At 33.4% G+C, this 17,349-nt stretch overlaps 1 protein-coding gene across 1 annotated transcript; it reads right to left on the bottom strand.

Annotated features, from left to right (window-relative positions):
• Positions 1-1,220: 1,220 nt before the first annotated feature.
• LOC132306336 (uncharacterized) lies at positions 1,221-15,335 on the bottom strand. The gene is made up of 9 exons (XM_059803690.1): positions 15,055-15,335; positions 14,134-14,224; positions 13,979-14,039; positions 9,261-9,338; positions 6,641-6,714; positions 5,446-5,559; positions 5,214-5,321; positions 2,102-2,140; positions 1,221-1,660 (listed from the first exon to the last, which is right to left on the bottom strand). Exons 1-9 carry the CDS (start codon positions 15,141-15,143, stop codon positions 1,574-1,576), a joined length of 741 nt encoding a protein of 246 aa, XP_059659673.1. The 5' UTR covers positions 15,144-15,335; the 3' UTR covers positions 1,221-1,573.
• Between the last annotated feature and the right edge of the window lie 2,014 nt (positions 15,336-17,349).

Genomic DNA, 17,349 nt, shown 5'->3' with positions numbered 1-17,349 from the left:
TCCTGTCTCTACTCTAGCAAACAAGGTACCGACTCCGCTATTCCGTTTAATTGGGAAGGCGGGTTATGTTATTTTTATTATTTAGTAAAAAAAAAACTAGCCCAATGTACTCAAATTGGGTTGATAAATAAGTTGGCCCGACTTTTAAATTATTAAGTAGTGAATATTAATATATTAACCAACTAGCAAAGTAAAGTGTATTAAAAATATTAAATATTATATATATATATAATTTTTAAAGGTACATATATAATCGGGGAGGGGGCGAGACGGGTTTATCACTAAATCCGTCTCGGTTCCAAACTCACTTCGGGTTTTTAATTATTTTACCATATCAGTCTCAAACCCATTTAAGGGGCTACCAAATCCACCCCATTAGGGACAGAGCGGGACAAAAACCCGCCGGGTCGGAGGAAATTGCCATCCCCTAGTGACAATACCCCCAAGAAGCTTAGCAAACTCTTGAAAAAGCAAAAACTAACAATCGAGGCAAATCTAGCTCTGAGACGAACTAGGACATGAGTAAAGTCTATCAATGTAATTTCATAACTAGTTGGCGCGTACAAATAATAAGAACGTGAGAATACAACCTCCCGGATCGCACTACTACATCGTTAATTACTCAGATCAAGAAGTTGCCGTCTTCTACTAGATGAGGACAAGCATAAAAATCCCCATTTTGTGTCTCAACATGTGATAGGTTTTGATGAAATGCTACGTGCAAACTCACAGTTACAGCCATAACCATACAATTTTTAAACTAAAGTAATAAGAATTATTATTTTTCAACTAAAGCAGTAAGATTTTTTTCACTTGAGCATGGGTAATTATTGAATATGAGCCAAACTTTGATGTAACTGCTGCTACACTTTACAGTAGTTATTCCAAAGGACAGACAGCAAACATCTGGTCTTCTTACATGGTTTCAGTCCTTTTCTTTGTGCTGTTTGGTGGGACGGAAAAGAAGGGACGGAGCAAGGGAGAGTTTGTAAATTATGTAAACTGAGTTATTACCCCTAATCAAAATTCGTAAAATTATTAAAAGGTAAAAGAATATAAAACACCTTTCCTTGTCAAACAATAGATGCTGCCACCTCCTATTGCCTCCCATTCAACCAAACAGCGGAAGAAAAACACATTCCCTTCCTTAGGGACGGCTCATTCATCCTTCTTACCAACTCATTACTCGTTTTTTTTCTTCCTTTTTACCAAACAAAACATTAGTCTATTCAATGATTTTCTAATTTACCATAGGAATATTATACAAACAGATAAGCTCTTAACATAAAGTATCTGTGTGACCTCTAGAATATTGGATTTTAAGTGCAACTTACTTGGGAGACACTACTTATATCGAACATATGATCTACATTAATTGTCCTATCAAGATTGCAGGGATATAGATTAACTGAACGAGGTTGAAGATACAGTGTTTCAAGCACCTCCGATGGAACAACAAGACTTTGCACAGACGGTCGTAAACTTCCTATCATCCTGCCCTAGATACCTTCATAAACTTCCACCAATTCAATTGTCAATCTGAGCAAATGCCATCAAAGCTCTTATGTGCCGTCTAACCTCGCTTCACAGGCCGTTGAACATAAGATTTATTTGGGTCTTCTGTCTTCAGTTTTGGTGGTCGAATCTCTCCTTTCTTGACCTGCACAGATATAAAGATTTAGTGTTTGAAACATTCAGCCTACTGGCATTCTTTTTCTTCTCTCTTATGAGAAAAGCTATAATGAGGTGCACCTCATTATAACACACGAGCTCTCTATGATTTTCGACCTGAATTACATAAAAATTCACACTTACTTCAAACTTTAATATTCTTTCTTTTGACTACTTTTTTCAAACTGAACTGTCAAATCTGACTAGCTAGAAGAAATTTTTTTTAGGGTAATTCAATATGATTTTTTAATGACAGGATCGTTTAAAATTGAGCAATGTGATGGTATGATGTGTGCACGATTTTCCATACTCAAAATGTTTTAATATAAGGGAGAGCTTATGACAGCTGTCACGAGGTGCACCTCATAACAACCTTGCTGTTCTTTTATTATTCTATATAAGATAACAACTAGTTTAGAAATGATCTCACCTTCTTTCCACCCTTCATAAAATCTCTCCAGCTTGAAACCTGAAAATGAAATAAAGGGACAGTAGTCACTACAAGAACATAATTTAATTTTCCGATAATGTATAAAGATGTAAAACTAATTGCGGCACCATCTAATGTTCCAAGAATAATGGTCATCAGGTTCTCACATGCTAAGATAGGCACCATTATTCCTCCAAAACATGGTATAGGCCAATCAACAATAAAAAGTGGTATGGGGAAATACGAACAATAAGGATCACCTAGAGAGAGAGAGCAACAGACAGATGGCCAGGTGTATATAGTTTTCCTTGTTGTTTAACTGTACATGCGTTTTAAATTCTGAGGGTAGACAAATTGCATGTGTTAGCAAGTAATACCAATGTTCAGGAACATGTAATACCAAACAATCAACTTGTCCTTTCTTAATTATGTTTCAAAAGGTGTAGCAATTAGGTTATGGGATAAAGGCAAAGATGATGATGATTATGATATGAGGTGTAGCATTCAGGGTCTTTTCGCACTCTACCCTTTAAAGTAGGAAGGCTTTTCTTTCTATACAGATAATGCAAAGACATCTAAAATTTAAGGAGTGTTCTCTCTCTCTCTCTCTCTCTCTCTATATATATATATATATATATATATATGCACTTTTTAAAATTAAAAAAATCTACTGTAAGGTACCAAGAAAGGGGAGGCTCCGCATTTCTATTGCGACCCCAGCAATGCAACGTCAGATGGTTCAATCTGTCTCAAGGCTCTTTATGTGTGTAATACTACTTAAACAACCTTATCTGAATGCGTCTCTCTCTATCTGCGCGCACAAAAATGCCTCTTTTAAATATGGGAGCCAAAAAACTTATGCTACATGTACTCCTTCAATATGTGAGGTATAACCAATGAAGACACTAGACAACATAACTATAAAAATGGGAGACATGGCTATATTTTGGCCATTTCTTTATTTCCTAACATTTTGGGGCAAGACAAATCCAAAACCTAGACGCATTTGGAACCAACATGTATTTAAGTCCATATAATATTGAACCAAACATTGACCCCTGTTAGGTCAATAGGACTTATTTATGAATCTGTATTTTTTATTTAGCTTTCGATTAGATTTTTCAAAAGTAAGCTAGAGTTGGTTACCTCTTTGTCCAAGGGCATATTTGGAAGTCAAAGCTACAATCAAGCAATTGATTTCCATGTAGGTTACTGTATCTCTCTTCAATTTTTATTTGTTTTTGCAAATTTCACACATCTTTCTCCCCTTTCTGCTCTTATATATGTATACACATGTTGTATGGTTCGATCTTCATTTTTCTCTGTTTTGGCAAATTTCTCTCATCTCTTTCTCACCTTTACGGCTCTCATATATGTATATACATATTGTTGTAAACGAGCAATCAAGCCAGGCTCGATTACGTTCAAACATTATCAAACCGAGCTCGATCATTTCTTGGAAGAGCTCGGTCAAACACGAGCCGAGCTCGGACACTCCCTTGTGTTTGCCAAGCCGAGCCCGAACACTCCAAAGCTCGGCTCGGCTCGGCTCGCTTACAGCCCTACAAGCTATATTCAATTACCCTGAGCATACATACAGCATATAGAGCAGAGTTTGAGTGCATTCCAGCAATTCCTTGCTAGAGCTTTCTTTATTTCATATTCATCACTGCATATAATATGGTGAGTATGCATCTTATAAAAAATAAATAAATAAATAACAAAAAAAGAGTATGAACTCGAGGTGTTGATCATAAATTGTGATGTGTTAATGGATAATTCAACACCAAACTGTTTCTACACAACGAACGTAAAGCTCGGACGACTAGCCGTAAAGATCAAAGTACTTGTGAAAAAGTGAATCAAGTGAAGAGCGGATATGTTGACCGAACAACAGTTTGGGGACTAGAGTGAAAAGTTCAGCATAAGTCTTCATTTGTGTTAATCAGGTCACAAACTCTTCTTTACTCTGATATTTTAGCCTTTAAGGCTACTTCTAAAACCTTACGTTTTCAACTCCATAAGCCTTTTCTTTGTACCCAATTGCCTATAAGTGCTGATATATACCCAACATTTGCTTTGGTGGTGTTTGGCATAATATATTGGGTGTCTTATGGTTCCACAGTAGACATGATTGACACTTGGAGAGGGTGTACAGTGGAGACTCGAGCCAGAGATGCTTGGAGGGCCGCTCCCCTTTGTATTTGATGGGGGTTGTGGTGGTGTGAGAGAAATAAGAGATCCTTTGATGGAGAGGAGACAACTATTTGGTCTCTCAACTACACAATTCTGTGTTCTTTATTCTTTTGGGTAAATGGGCGAAATTGTAAATCAACCCCTTGTTCCACTTGGCTCAACCATCCACATCTACCTCAAACTGCTTATTATATAAACTGATGAAGAAAATAAAATTTTCATCTATACATACAAAAATGTTAAGAAAATAAATTTTCATCTGAATGCATGGAATAAGAATTTCATCATTTCTAAAAGAATGAAGGAAAATAGAACTCTTTTAATTTCTCATCAACATTTCATGTTAATACAACTCATTAAATTTGCGATTGAGAGTTCATGTTCTCTATAAAAAAAATTTCTGTCTTTATTGAGAGGTTAAACTAACCAGCAATAATAGTTAACTTAAAATGCCCTTCCTTTGGTCTGGCCTAAAAGTCAGTTTGAAAAAATTAACAAAAAGTGATTTCTTGTAACTGTAAGAAAAAGTTATTTTTTGGAGATTCACCTTGGCAAGTGCTGTTAACCTCTTCAATGTTAAATTTCAATTTCAGGCAGTACTTTCGTATGAAACAAGAAGAGCAACCAAACCATCAAATAATAAGTTGGCTCTGGAATGGGAACCGACCTTTTTTTATTTAATTTTTTTTTATAAGTAAGTTTCATTAAAAAAACGTCAAGAGGGAAGCGCTCCCAAAGGAATACACGAGACGCCAAAGGACTAAAAAATTCTAAAAAAGAATCAAAAGCTCTAAAGATGATACAGCCCACACCTAACATGCGGCCCAAATCTTGGAGCAAAGGTTATTGAACATGTATGCGCAAGTATTAAATCATAAGAAATGATATCAGAAGGCAACAGCATATGAAAACAAACCCTTTGTTCTCTTGTCCCTTCCCACTGCTCCTCATGTTCACGCTTTCTTTTCAATACTTCCTTTGCTTCTTCCTCATCCTTCTTCAATCTACCTTCCTCTTCTGATATCTACAAAAAAAAAATTAATAATTAAAAAAAAAAATTAATAAAAAAAAAAATAGATGCTTCATGAAGTTGAAACACTAAAAGGGAAACAGCAGAAGAAAATGAAAAGGGTAAGCTTCCAGTGTACCCTCATCTGCATTTTTCTCCTCCGCCATTCGTGTTCTGTTAATAGTTCTCGAACCTTCAATTTTAGCTGCTGCTGAAACTCATCTGATCGTTCAAATTCTTGTTCATATTTTCCCTGAATAAAAGTTCAGAGGGAATATAAGTTAACAAGTTGTTTGACTCACCCTCAAAAGTGTTGCTTTAAGGAATATTAACATCGATACAAGATACAATAAAAGATGCAAATTTGAGATCAATCATGACAAGTGGCCCATAAGGTGATTCTTATTTCTCACTTGATTTTATATGGCACAAGAAAAGATCTAATTGAGCAAAATGGTTGATGTCATTCAAGAGACCACTCCAGTAAGTTCAATATTTTTTCAATTTTAAAGAAAGCTGCAGCAAAAAATTTCAGTTCTCCAACGCCTTGAATCTTCCGATATTACAAGCAACAATCAGACTGTAGAAAACAAAAGATCAATGGCTGCTTGGTCCAACTCTTTGAAAACAACTTTCAAAACGCTGAGACGAGAACAGTTTTCAGATAACTAAAAACAACTGTTATTTGAAAACAAAGTCTTTTCTGGTTCTAATTAAAGGAAAATACGACGTATAAGAATAAGTATCACTTGCCAAGATAACCACGGTATGTGAGATAGAGAAACCGCTCAAATTTAGCCACAAATACACATAAATATGTGGGCGCTACATCAAATTTATACACTTCTTAATTGTTTTTTTTTTTTGATAAGAACACTTCTTAATTGTTATGTACTTGAGTTTCTGCATACCGTATATCGGAAGAGCTATCAGTGTAAAAAAAAGTGCTAATTTTTTATATATGTGTCATGATGAAAAGGCACAGTGCGTTTTCAGAACATTTTTCAAGCAACTAAGGGGAGCACGTATGCAAGTGTTTGAAAGCCGTAACAGCTCCTGGTCAATTCCCAACAGAAGAACTCGTATAATTTAGAGAAACCCTGTTTCATTCATGAAGCAACAATACAGATTTCCTTCAATGGGAAGCAACATTCCAACTATTTTTTCTTATCAAAAGTTTTTTTTCACCTTCAAAGAACACTCAGATGATTCACAAAAATACTTATAAATCCAATTAATCATCAAAATATCATTACTAAGCAAAGATCAAGCTATATTAATGAACATATGAAAAACGGATCAAGAACACATATGACAGCGGAACTTCACAGTACCTCATCAACTAATGACTTTATCTTAGAAGCAGTGTCTTTCTTCAGCTGCTTTTTCCTCTTTGCTCGAAGTTCTTCTGCAGTTCATATTTAACAATTATGAGCCTTTTTTGCCATTGGCATCATCCAACAGAGAGAAATAAAAATAGCAAAAGAACTGCTGAGAAATTAGATACAGTGCACATTTACAACAGAAGATACAAAAACTACCAATCTATCCTGTCAATTGAAGTTTAAGTGACCAGGACTTTTAGTTGATGTTTTCAACAAGGAAAACCATTTCAACACTTCTAATTATTGACACAAATTTGGCAAAGGCAGTAACTACTCTCACACTTTAACAGTAACAGATTTCTAGTCTATAACTCAATTATGATATATCTACACCAAAAAGGAAAGAAAAGAGTCGATAAAGAAAAGAAGAAACACAAATGCAAGTCAAACGTATCAACAAAAAATTTCAAATAATGACATGTAAGTTGTAACCAACAAAAGAAATCCAACAACAATTACAGGTAAAAAATTATGCAAATAATAAATGATGTCATAGAAAGTGTCTTGAAGAAGTCAAAGTCATTGTTGCTTATGAGTGCAAAGTAGTAATTAAGCTTTAGAAATACTAAGTGATTACTTAGGAAGGTGAAAAAAGTTGATGCTGAATTGAGATTCAAAATCTGTCTAGGGAAGATTAGAAGTCATTATTGGCTGTATTAAAAATAATACTCCAATAAACCCTTTTCTCTGCAGTCAAAAAGTCTTAATCAACATAATTTTGAGATATTTTTAATTCATAAACAATTCTTAAGGCTATCCCAGATTTTCCATTAATATTAGATTAATTCTAATATTTCTTACTGCTTTAAGTGGACCTCTTTATTTCAATTTGTTGCGAAGTGTTATTTCACTCTCTGTTAGCTGCAAGTGGTATCAGAGCCTCTCATATCTATGATTATTGCGGATCTATTGGAATGTAGGGAAGCAAGATAGCTACAAGAGAAGACTTTGAGAATCTGTAACATCAAATTTCTCAACTGAAAACTATATTAGAACAATCTGGAATAATTTCTCCTCTTAATCTGGCCACTAGAAAAAAAACGAGGCCAGCAAATAACTGCATATCAATGTGAAAAATGGATGAAGCAGTCTCCTAGAGAAAGAAGATTTCAGCAGCATACGCAATGGTGAACCATACCATAGAGACTGGATTTTGTTCCTACACACAGCACACGGGGAGTTGGGAGTCCATTTTAGATGGCCGCATTATCAATGCAAAATAACTCTTGATTAAGGAAGATGTTGGAAATTATATTCATTTTGTAGATGCAAGATCAAATTTTGATGTATTCTTTGGATGGGCAGATGAAGAAGATGACAAATCTGGGGTGCATTCAACCTCCTGAGTTCCAAAATTTGACAACAATGAAGAGGAGCCTGAAGGAGAAATTTCTATATTAAAATTTTGTTCCTGATTTACACTAGGATAGAATAAATTCAAATGATGGAATTGAATCAAAAGATGAAACAATTAAAGTACAATCAGGCTATAGTAAATGAGAGATTGGAGAGGACAAAGGAGCAAGGAAGGCTAAAAAGGAGAAATCTATGGAAGTAGTCAGCATCAACTTGTCTAAAGTTTGAAAATTTTGTCTCTGTTCAATCTGAGTATAGTGGATTTGAGAGTAAAAATGATAAGTCTAATTAAATGGAGTCTTGTAAACGTCACTCAAAATCTGGTAGATGCAATATCTGGTTTCCAAGTTGTGGAACCATCAAAGCAAATATTAGCTAACAAACAAGTAGGTGGAAAATTGATATAAGATCACTGAATTTCTAGGGTTAGCAATGCACTTGGCAATACATTAATTTTTTTAGGTTAAAGAAGTTGGTTGGCAATGGACTTTGTTCATTCACGGAGTTGACAAATTATGAATTCCATATTTGTGATCTGATTTGAGATGGATGCTTAGAGCAAGATACAACTAGGAGTTGTATCAATGCAAAAATCAAGTTAATTCAGGTCTTTGCTTAAGATATGTGTTCAAGTGAGTTTTTGTAATCTAATAAGTTCAAGGGAGAGCTCAAGAAGTTCATACAAAGGTGTTCTTTGTTGGTGAAAAAAGACAATTGCGTTTTGTTTGAGTACTGAGAAAAGGAGAAAGAAAGGATGGAAGGTCAGGTTGGATTGAGTTAAATTTGTTCCAAACTCAAAGGTGAGTTTCTTCAAAGCGGAGGGATTAATGCAAATAATTAACGATGTCATAGAAAGTGTACTGAAGAAGTCAAAAAGTCATTCTTCTTTTTAAGTAAAAAGTAGAAATAAGATTTGGAATTACTCAGTGGTTACTTAGAGAAGTAAAAAAGTATTATTAATGCTAAATGGGGATTCTAAAGTAAATCTGGGCAAGACAGTTTGAGATATTATCTGTTTATAAACAAATTTTCAGGCTTTTCCAGATTTTCCTTTAGAAATCTAGGCTCCGATGGTTATTGGAATAATTCTAGGGTTTCTTATTGCTGCAAGTGGAATTCTTTATTTCTATTTGCTGCAAAAAATGAAGATAAACAAATAGCCACTTAGTGAAGATAGATCCATTGAACAAGATATTAATTTTTCAGCACAAACCTTTTCCTGCATTAATTTGGCTAAGAAGATATTCTCTTTCTTGAGGATCAAGTAATAGTTGTTGTGCTTTTGCCAATGCTGCACAAAAGAATATATTGTTAATGAACCGAGTCATAAACTAATAAAAAAAAGTAAAAAAACGAGAAAGACAAAGATTCAAAATATTTCTTTGTACTCCATATATCCATTACCTACCATAAAAATGGAAGCTTGTGCATTCTATCATTCTACTTTTACCCTTCCAATATGGTCTTGGTGATTACATTAAAGTCCCCCTATATAAAAGGTCACAACCAAAGTGTGATCCCCATTAATAAAAGGGCATTGGGAGGGTTGGGCAGGGTATAGAATTAAATCTTTGGCATTATTTGCGAAAAATGGTTGTCCAAGAACTTGAACCTGCATGGCAATCCAATCTTTACCACTTCACCAAGTAATGACCCCAATAAATACCCATAAAATGGAAGCTTGTGCATTCTAACATTCTAACTTTACCCTTCCCATATGGTCTTGGTGATTACATTAAAGTCCCCCTATATAAAAGGTCACAACCAAAGTGTGGTCCCTGTTAATAGGATATTGGAAGGGTTGGGCAGGATATAGACTTAATCTTTGGCATAATTTGCACAAAATGGTTGTCCAAAAACTTGAACCTGCATGGCAATCCAATCTTTACCACTTCACCAAGTAATGACCCCAATAAATACCCATATGCCTGCAGGGTGTTTCTTCTGCAATATTCTTCACCAAATGCTCACTGTTGCAATAACAGAAGCTCTTGTTGCTTCATCTCATGTAGGTTGCTAAATGGAACTAAAAGATCATCCACTTCTACTTCTGTTCTCAGACTTGCTGCTTTGGCCATTGAATTACTGATTTTATCCTCAAAAGATTTTAAATACATAATGCTATGCCAGGAAGTTCTGATCATTTGCCTCAATCAATTACACCGAGACTATTTGTCATAAAAAGTATATATAAAGTTCACCAAAAGACATTTGATGGCTTGATAAACTTTAACTATAGGAAGCTTACCAACTTAATTAAATTTCAATACATACACCTTTAAAAGTGAATCACAAAAAAACCACAACTATACCAGTCACATAATCAAAAGCTGGTCTTAAATTAACAAGACATTATGGATGTCAGAAGTGACTCATCACGCATTTAGAAATAGTAAAAATAAACCTGACACTTCAAACAGTAGCAGCAGCAAAGTCAAACTCAGTAATAGAACTCCTGCATCTTGAATCGTGTTAGAACCATTGTAGGTATAATTAGGGTAAGTGTGAAACATCACTGTAAACTACAACACCTAGAGAGATCTTATGCAGTTATGCTTTCTTGTTTGTCGTCTTTGTGATTTTTAAAACCATCTACTTGAATGATATCCCTCCATAATTGGAGCAATTTGCACGTGTAACAGGTAGGTGGTGGGCTGTTCTAGAAGCCTTTGGTTTAAAGCCAATATGAAACAAGGGCATGGTGAATGGAAGGAATAAATGAATGATCTTAAACTAGCCAATAACAAAAATATGACTCCCAATGAAGTGAATGGCATGGGAGAAAGGTCTTGTGGCCAGAAAAAATCTGGGATGAAATGAGTGATTTTCTCATAAAGTAAAAAATATTCAGTATTATTTAGTAATAAAATGCATAAAAGCATGTCGAGGATGAAAATTGACAGCATGCACAGATAATTCATTATCTAGATAACATACACAAGTTGTTGAACAATGTTCCATCAATTTGCATACTTTAAATATGAGAAAATAATTCTATCTATTTTCCTTAATGTCTTGATACTCCATTTCTTTCCACTTCTTATTGAAGTCGCTATAAGTTATAATAAGCTTGAAAGGCATGGGCGAGTGACAAAACAATTTGATTCTTCTCTTATGGAATCCAAATTCATGAAAATTCTCAAGCCAATTAAACAATGATTATTCATAGATCATTTCATTGTTTTTTTAAAAAGCTTTTCATGCTTGATTGCAAATAATTCAAACATTTAAAAGCAACATCATAAATGAACATATTCCAAAAGAATACTTAGAAAGGGCAGACGAAAAGATGCTCATATCCACAAGAGATCATAAAATTGGTAACTATCACTTACTTATTAGTAACCAAAATGTCCGATAGAATAGTACTAGTAGTCCAGTAGTTTATATATATAAAGCTTATAACTATATATATTTTAAGTTATAAATTAGTATTTAATACTTTTAAATTATTTACCTGGTAAAAGGGCGTCTTTTTGGTGGGTTTAGAAGTTGAAATCACATAAAAATCAATAAATAAAATAAAATATAATTGAGAAAAAGTGACAGAAATGATATTTATACACTTATCAAAACTATTGTTATCATAAAGTTATGGCAGGTAATAGACTGAAACAACCTATCACAGCCTTTAAAGGCACGCAATGGCTCATAACGACCATTACACAGCCTATCAGATTCTGCAGCTATCATTTTTGGAAGTACCAATAATTGGCCTTTAACAGTGTTGCTCCATGGGGATAGCATTACATAACGGGTTTATGTAACTGTAATGCCTGAGATTTTTAAAAGGGAGAATTGAATAAAACCCCTTTTGACTTTTAGTGATTGGCAATAAATCCCCATTTTTATTTTTATTTTTTTCGCAGAAAACCTCACTAAACTAACAGAGGGAGTTACGAAGTAAATGACCGTTTAAAAAGTCACTGGAAATGGCACGTGACTTCGATATGCCATTTTTTGTGACGAAAATGCCCTTTTGCGTTTTTATTCAAGGAAGTTTTGGTGTGTATGTGTGTGCGTATATGTTATATATACACCAAAATGATGAGAAAGAAAAAGACTCTGTTAAGAAGGGCAAAGCAAAGACAGATCCAAAGCGTCAACAATCAATCGCCCCAACACCAACTTTCACCATAAGAGTTGGCCTCATAAAATTGATCATACTTGCACTCAAATTTCCAAAAACGACCAACTTCATAACCTGAATTAATTATTCTGAAAAAAAGAACAGAACATTCAGTTTCTTCACCTGAGCAACAAATCATCACTATCGAGACCGTTCATAGCAGAACAAACTTTGAAACCTTTGCTCAATTTCAAAACGAAAATGACCCACTTCGTCTTTTGAGTAACATCTTCATCTATGTTAAGGCCTTCAACCTCAGTTTGGGGCTTCACAAACACTGTTTTGCAGATGATAGGGAAAGAGACCTTCCCAAACTTATTGAGACTCAGAGAAATTAATCCAACGCGACATCGTCTCATAAACTGATGCTTGAGACACAATTTTGGTCTTGTTGGATAATTTAATGTATCGAAAAGGGGTTTTAAACCGGTGTGGAGCAGAAAATCTTTTACTTGCAAAATGCTAGGAAGAAACAAGAAAAACGAAACATTAATGTATTTGCATATGTGTATACATATATATAAATGATTTACTTGGTGAAACTGGGGTAGGTGAAGAAAGAAGTCGAGAAGTGAGGAACATGCTAATGGAAAATCAATAGGCGTGCTATCTGTAATCAGCCGCTTAAGGTTGATGGGAACAACTGATTACTAGCAAACTTAAACTGAAATTGGGAATCCACCATTAAAATTACAGATGCTCAAGGTAAAATCCAAGGGAATGTCATACCTTCAAAGTCTTCGGCTGGGTAAGAACACTATTGAGTGAATCAGATAGGGATTGGGTGTAATCTGAGAATGATGGTCAAAACCGGTGTTGTTTTGAACAAATTAAAATCTTAGGCAAACAGGCCACATTTTTTTTTTGATAAGTACAAACAGACCACATTACAGAGACAAGATAAATACATATACCAAAACGGTATCCTAAAGACAAGGGGTATGTCAGTAATTTTCAGATTCCATTAACTAGGCCATTTACTTCCGTAATCCCGTCAGTTAGTTGAGGGAGGTTTTACGCCAAAAATAAATAAATAAACAGAAAGGGGGTTTATTGCCAATCGCTACAAGTCAAGGAGGATTTTATGCAATTCGCCTTTTCTAAAACCATGCATCCGGCTAAATTCAACAATGCAATAACTTACAAGTTTTTTCCCTTAGTTGAATCGCTGGGATAGTAATGCATGGCACAATTGTTCAATATTTGTCTACTAAAGCTCTTTACAAATACATTCAGGGGGGAGAAAAAAAAACTCTTAACAAACTAAACAATAATTTAGGGGAAAAAAAACTATTAAAAGGAGCTGCTTCCATTACAACCCCAAGTGGAAACATGCGCACTGCATATTATAAGGATATAGGTCCATGTGCATCAACTGTGCCTACACACCAGAAGTCTCCAACCCAAAGAATAAGGATCAAAATCCATATATACAAGAGATAAAAAGAACATGGTAAATGTGCACTACATTTAAATAATTTAAAAATGATATCTCTTCCTAAATCACCACCGAACAGTTTTTGTTCCTTTAATTAGTGAATTTCTCAAAACAAGAAAACCAGAGGATAATCGAAGTTATCGAATAAACTAATGTTTAACATCAATTAACATGCAAATTCTTTAAGACTTTATTAATCGGGACATCTAATATGTTCTTAAAACCATCCACCTGAAATCTCTAGATGCCTAAAAATCCACATACACAAGATTAACCCAATCCCTTAAAAATGGTATCATAAGAAAGATTAAAACATACTAAAAATATTGATTACCAACAAGGTATGAAGCGTAGAAATATTTACCAGCAAACGCCTCCTTCGCTTGCGGATGGTTGCATTTGTCAGGATGAACCAGTAAAGATAACTACATAATTAATAAACAAGTCAATGAATGGCCCAATCAAAAGACATTACCACAACAAATCCGTCAACTGCTCTTGTTTCTATAAAGGAATTACCTTGCGGTATTGCTTTTTCACATCTTCCGGGGATGAATCAAATGGTAGGTTAAGATACTCGAATGCATTTAACTTGAAGCACGAAAGGATCCTACAAAATTTTAGAATTTTTTTCCATTAATGTCAAGATAGATTAGCAGAGCAATAGAAAATAACATAATCAAATAAGCACGCATTTTAAAAATAAGCATGTCGTTTTGAAACATGAGCATTTCTACAAAACTACAATATGCAATCAATATATAAGAATTATTTGCACAAAGCAACTACTCTCAGAATTAAAGTTTAAACCTTTGTTCTCACACTTGAGAACCCAAGCGTTTTACTTGTACACAAAGTAATGACTCCATTAATCCAAGTTTTTTTTATAGCAAGTCGTTACAAGTTGTTTGTCAAATTTGACTACAAACAAATTGCCATAATCATTACTATGTTAATACCCCCTATCTGGACTGTATAGATTTTTTTACCTCTGTGAAAGAATTTTCATCTTTAATAAACAAAAAAAACAAATATGAAAAACCACTCTAAGTAACAAAAACTCTGTTAATTCGCATTCCACTTCTTCAATTACACACTATCAGAACATCTTACATAAATTAGTACTTCTATTTCAATAGAATCCCGTTACATATTGATTTTGTCAAACTCACTACATATTACCAAAATTTAACCACTACCCTATTCATGTCCATCAAATTCCAATCCACAAAATAAAACATAAACACATATGTATACATAATACATATATATCATATAAATGTGTATTTGCATTCTGCCCAATTCAGGTGTTCCTTTTGATGCCTTGCTTTTGATGCTCAAAAACCCTAACTGTTACAATTTAAAAGCATTTGCTGAAAAAGAGAACCAGAAACATCTATGAAAATATCAAGTCCAAGTATATATATAGAGAGAGAGGACCTGACGACTTCGTTGCCGCGCTCAACCTCGCTCACCTCGGCGAAGAAGTTCTTGAGGAGCAAATCTTCGTCGGCGGTGTTCCCTCCCATCCCCAGAATTTGTACCTCTGCTCTCAACGCTCTTACTGTCAGATTATTCTTCCGATTCAGAGAAGTATTGGACAAGACCAGAATTTTATCATTGCAACTCTGATATGCACTCGAGTTCCGTTTGGAGTGCGTTTGGATCGAGCGGAAAGGAAAGAAAGAAAAGGGAAGGAAATGAAAGAAGAGTGACCTTTTCTGATATTTTATTTTATTTATTTATTTTGTACTACTTTAATAAGAATCAAGATTTGAGGAGGGGGTCATCCTTTTGGTAATATATTTTTTTATTTTTACTTTCTTCGTATTTGATAAAGCTCGATGAGATTGGGGTAGAGTTTATCACACGGACATGTAAGATAATCTGCAAAAAATTTATAAATAAATTATTTTTATTAAATTTTAATTTTTTTTTTAGTAAATATTTTACGACAACTGAATATCAAAAAATAACAAAATATTTTTTGACCAAACAAATGAATCTATATGTCAATTCATTTTATATATTTAATATTTTAAAATTATTTTTAATAATATTATTTCAAATTATTTTTAATAATATTATTTCAAATTATTTTTGGTTGCTCTCCTCTCCTATCACATTCTATTATAACTAGACTAAAGAAATTCAACAATTTCCGGAGAGTACTTCTATTTGGTCTTACATTTCATGCTCTCTTGATTTTTTTTAGATTATCATTAATTTTTGTGCCTTTATCCCCTTCCATCAATGTATAGGTTTTAGGATCTCTTCTCTTTTGATGTCAGTGAGGGTATGTCCCAACTTACTCACTTGTACATTATTGACGCATCTATAATTTTTTTCCAAAACGTTTAATGAAAAAAATAGAGATTAGTCTCTACTTCATTTCATCGCGTCACTGAATCTCTATAAACCATTTAAGTTTTAATCCCTCCAATATTCTCACCAATCGGTATTATACCTTTTTTTTCTCTTACACATTTATTAGTGTCCCTGTCTCTTCTTGTCAGTGTACTAATCTACCTTAACATTTTGATTTTAACACTTCCTTCCATACAAAAAATTTGGTTTAATAATCTATATCTTATAAGATTATTTATTTAATTGTGATCCACATAATTTGGACATGTGACATATTATTTGATGACTAAGTAAATATATATCAATTAATATTATTTATTTTTAGTCAATTTATAATTACCTTTTTGGTAATTATTTATTGGAGAATTATTTTTCTTTCTTATTCCTTACTTTGATGGAAAGTAGAATTATGTTACTAAAAACAAAACTGGTTCTCTCTCTGTCTTTATAAAAGTGCATATACTCCATCAATTATGTACGATTAATGATACAATACTATAATGTTTATGTGTGCAGGAGGCTAAGAGAGAGAATCAGTTTCCATCTTTACCTGTTGATCAGAGTTACAGATTAGTTCGTGGTTAAAGGATCTAAACGTTAGATTTAATCTCAATAAGGTTTGATATCATGAATCGAGGTATTTATATCTAACTATTTATTTATACATTATAAATATGTAAAAATCATGAAGTTCTAAGTTATGGGATTCATGTAAATTTGTGATTAATGGCTTAACACGAATTATTAAAGTTTACGTGTGGTATCAGAGCTTATAATTTAGGAACTCGTTATTTTCCACTAAAATTTGCATAATATATATATATATATATATATATATATATATATATATAAATTAAAATTAAATAATTAAATTTGTTTTGGAATCGTGAATGCATAATGGATTAGTATAATGGATCAGTTGATCAATTTATTTTAGTTTGCATGATCAATTTTTGAACCTGTAAATTGATTTATATAAATTGATTTCTTATCCTTACTGAATTGTCTAATAGTTGAAGTATATGTATGAGTTTGTTTTTTTTTATTCCATGAATGACTAGAATAGCAATTAGAATTGAAATAGTTGGTTTTATTTTTTGCGTAAATCGAAGTAATGAATTTTAATGCTAACTACTGATTTTTGTACAAACTTATATATATACTTGTTATCGTATCTCATTAATTACATATATGATAAATTAATGGAGAGTGATTTATTTTATTATAAAAAATTAAATTTCTGAAATAATGTGTGAGTTTGGAAATTTGATTTAATTTTGTTAGACATATAAATAAATTATTGTTTTGTATCCAAACATACATACATATTGGTGAATCAGTTTTAAATTGATTCAATTATGATCTTCA

Source organism: Cornus florida, unplaced genomic scaffold (assembly GCF_030987335.1).
Source record: "Cornus florida cultivar Cherokee Brave unplaced genomic scaffold, ASM3098733v1 CherokeeBrave_3.0.0_Hap2_Chr05, whole genome shotgun sequence".
Taxonomy (NCBI): Eukaryota; Viridiplantae; Streptophyta; class Magnoliopsida; order Cornales; family Cornaceae; genus Cornus; species Cornus florida.
Note: the sequence above shows the minus strand (reverse complement) of the source record. Positions and strands in the feature narration are given on the sequence as shown.

What these genes read in the sequence shown, in the direction of transcription:
- LOC132306336 (XM_059803690.1), bottom strand. Translation starts at nt 15,143, where the DNA reads ATGGGAGGGAACACCGCCGACGAAGATTTGCTCCTCAAGAACTTCTTC. An exon ending in CCAAATTAATGCAGGAAAAG is followed by an intron (nt 6,715 to 9,260) that starts GTTTGTGCTGAA and finishes TATGAACTGCAG; the next exon opens with AAGAACTTCGAGCAAAGAGG. An exon ending in TAAAGTCATTAGTTGATGAG is followed by an intron (nt 5,560 to 6,640) that starts GTACTGTGAAGT and finishes ACTTTTATTCAG; the next exon opens with GGAAAATATGAACAAGAATT.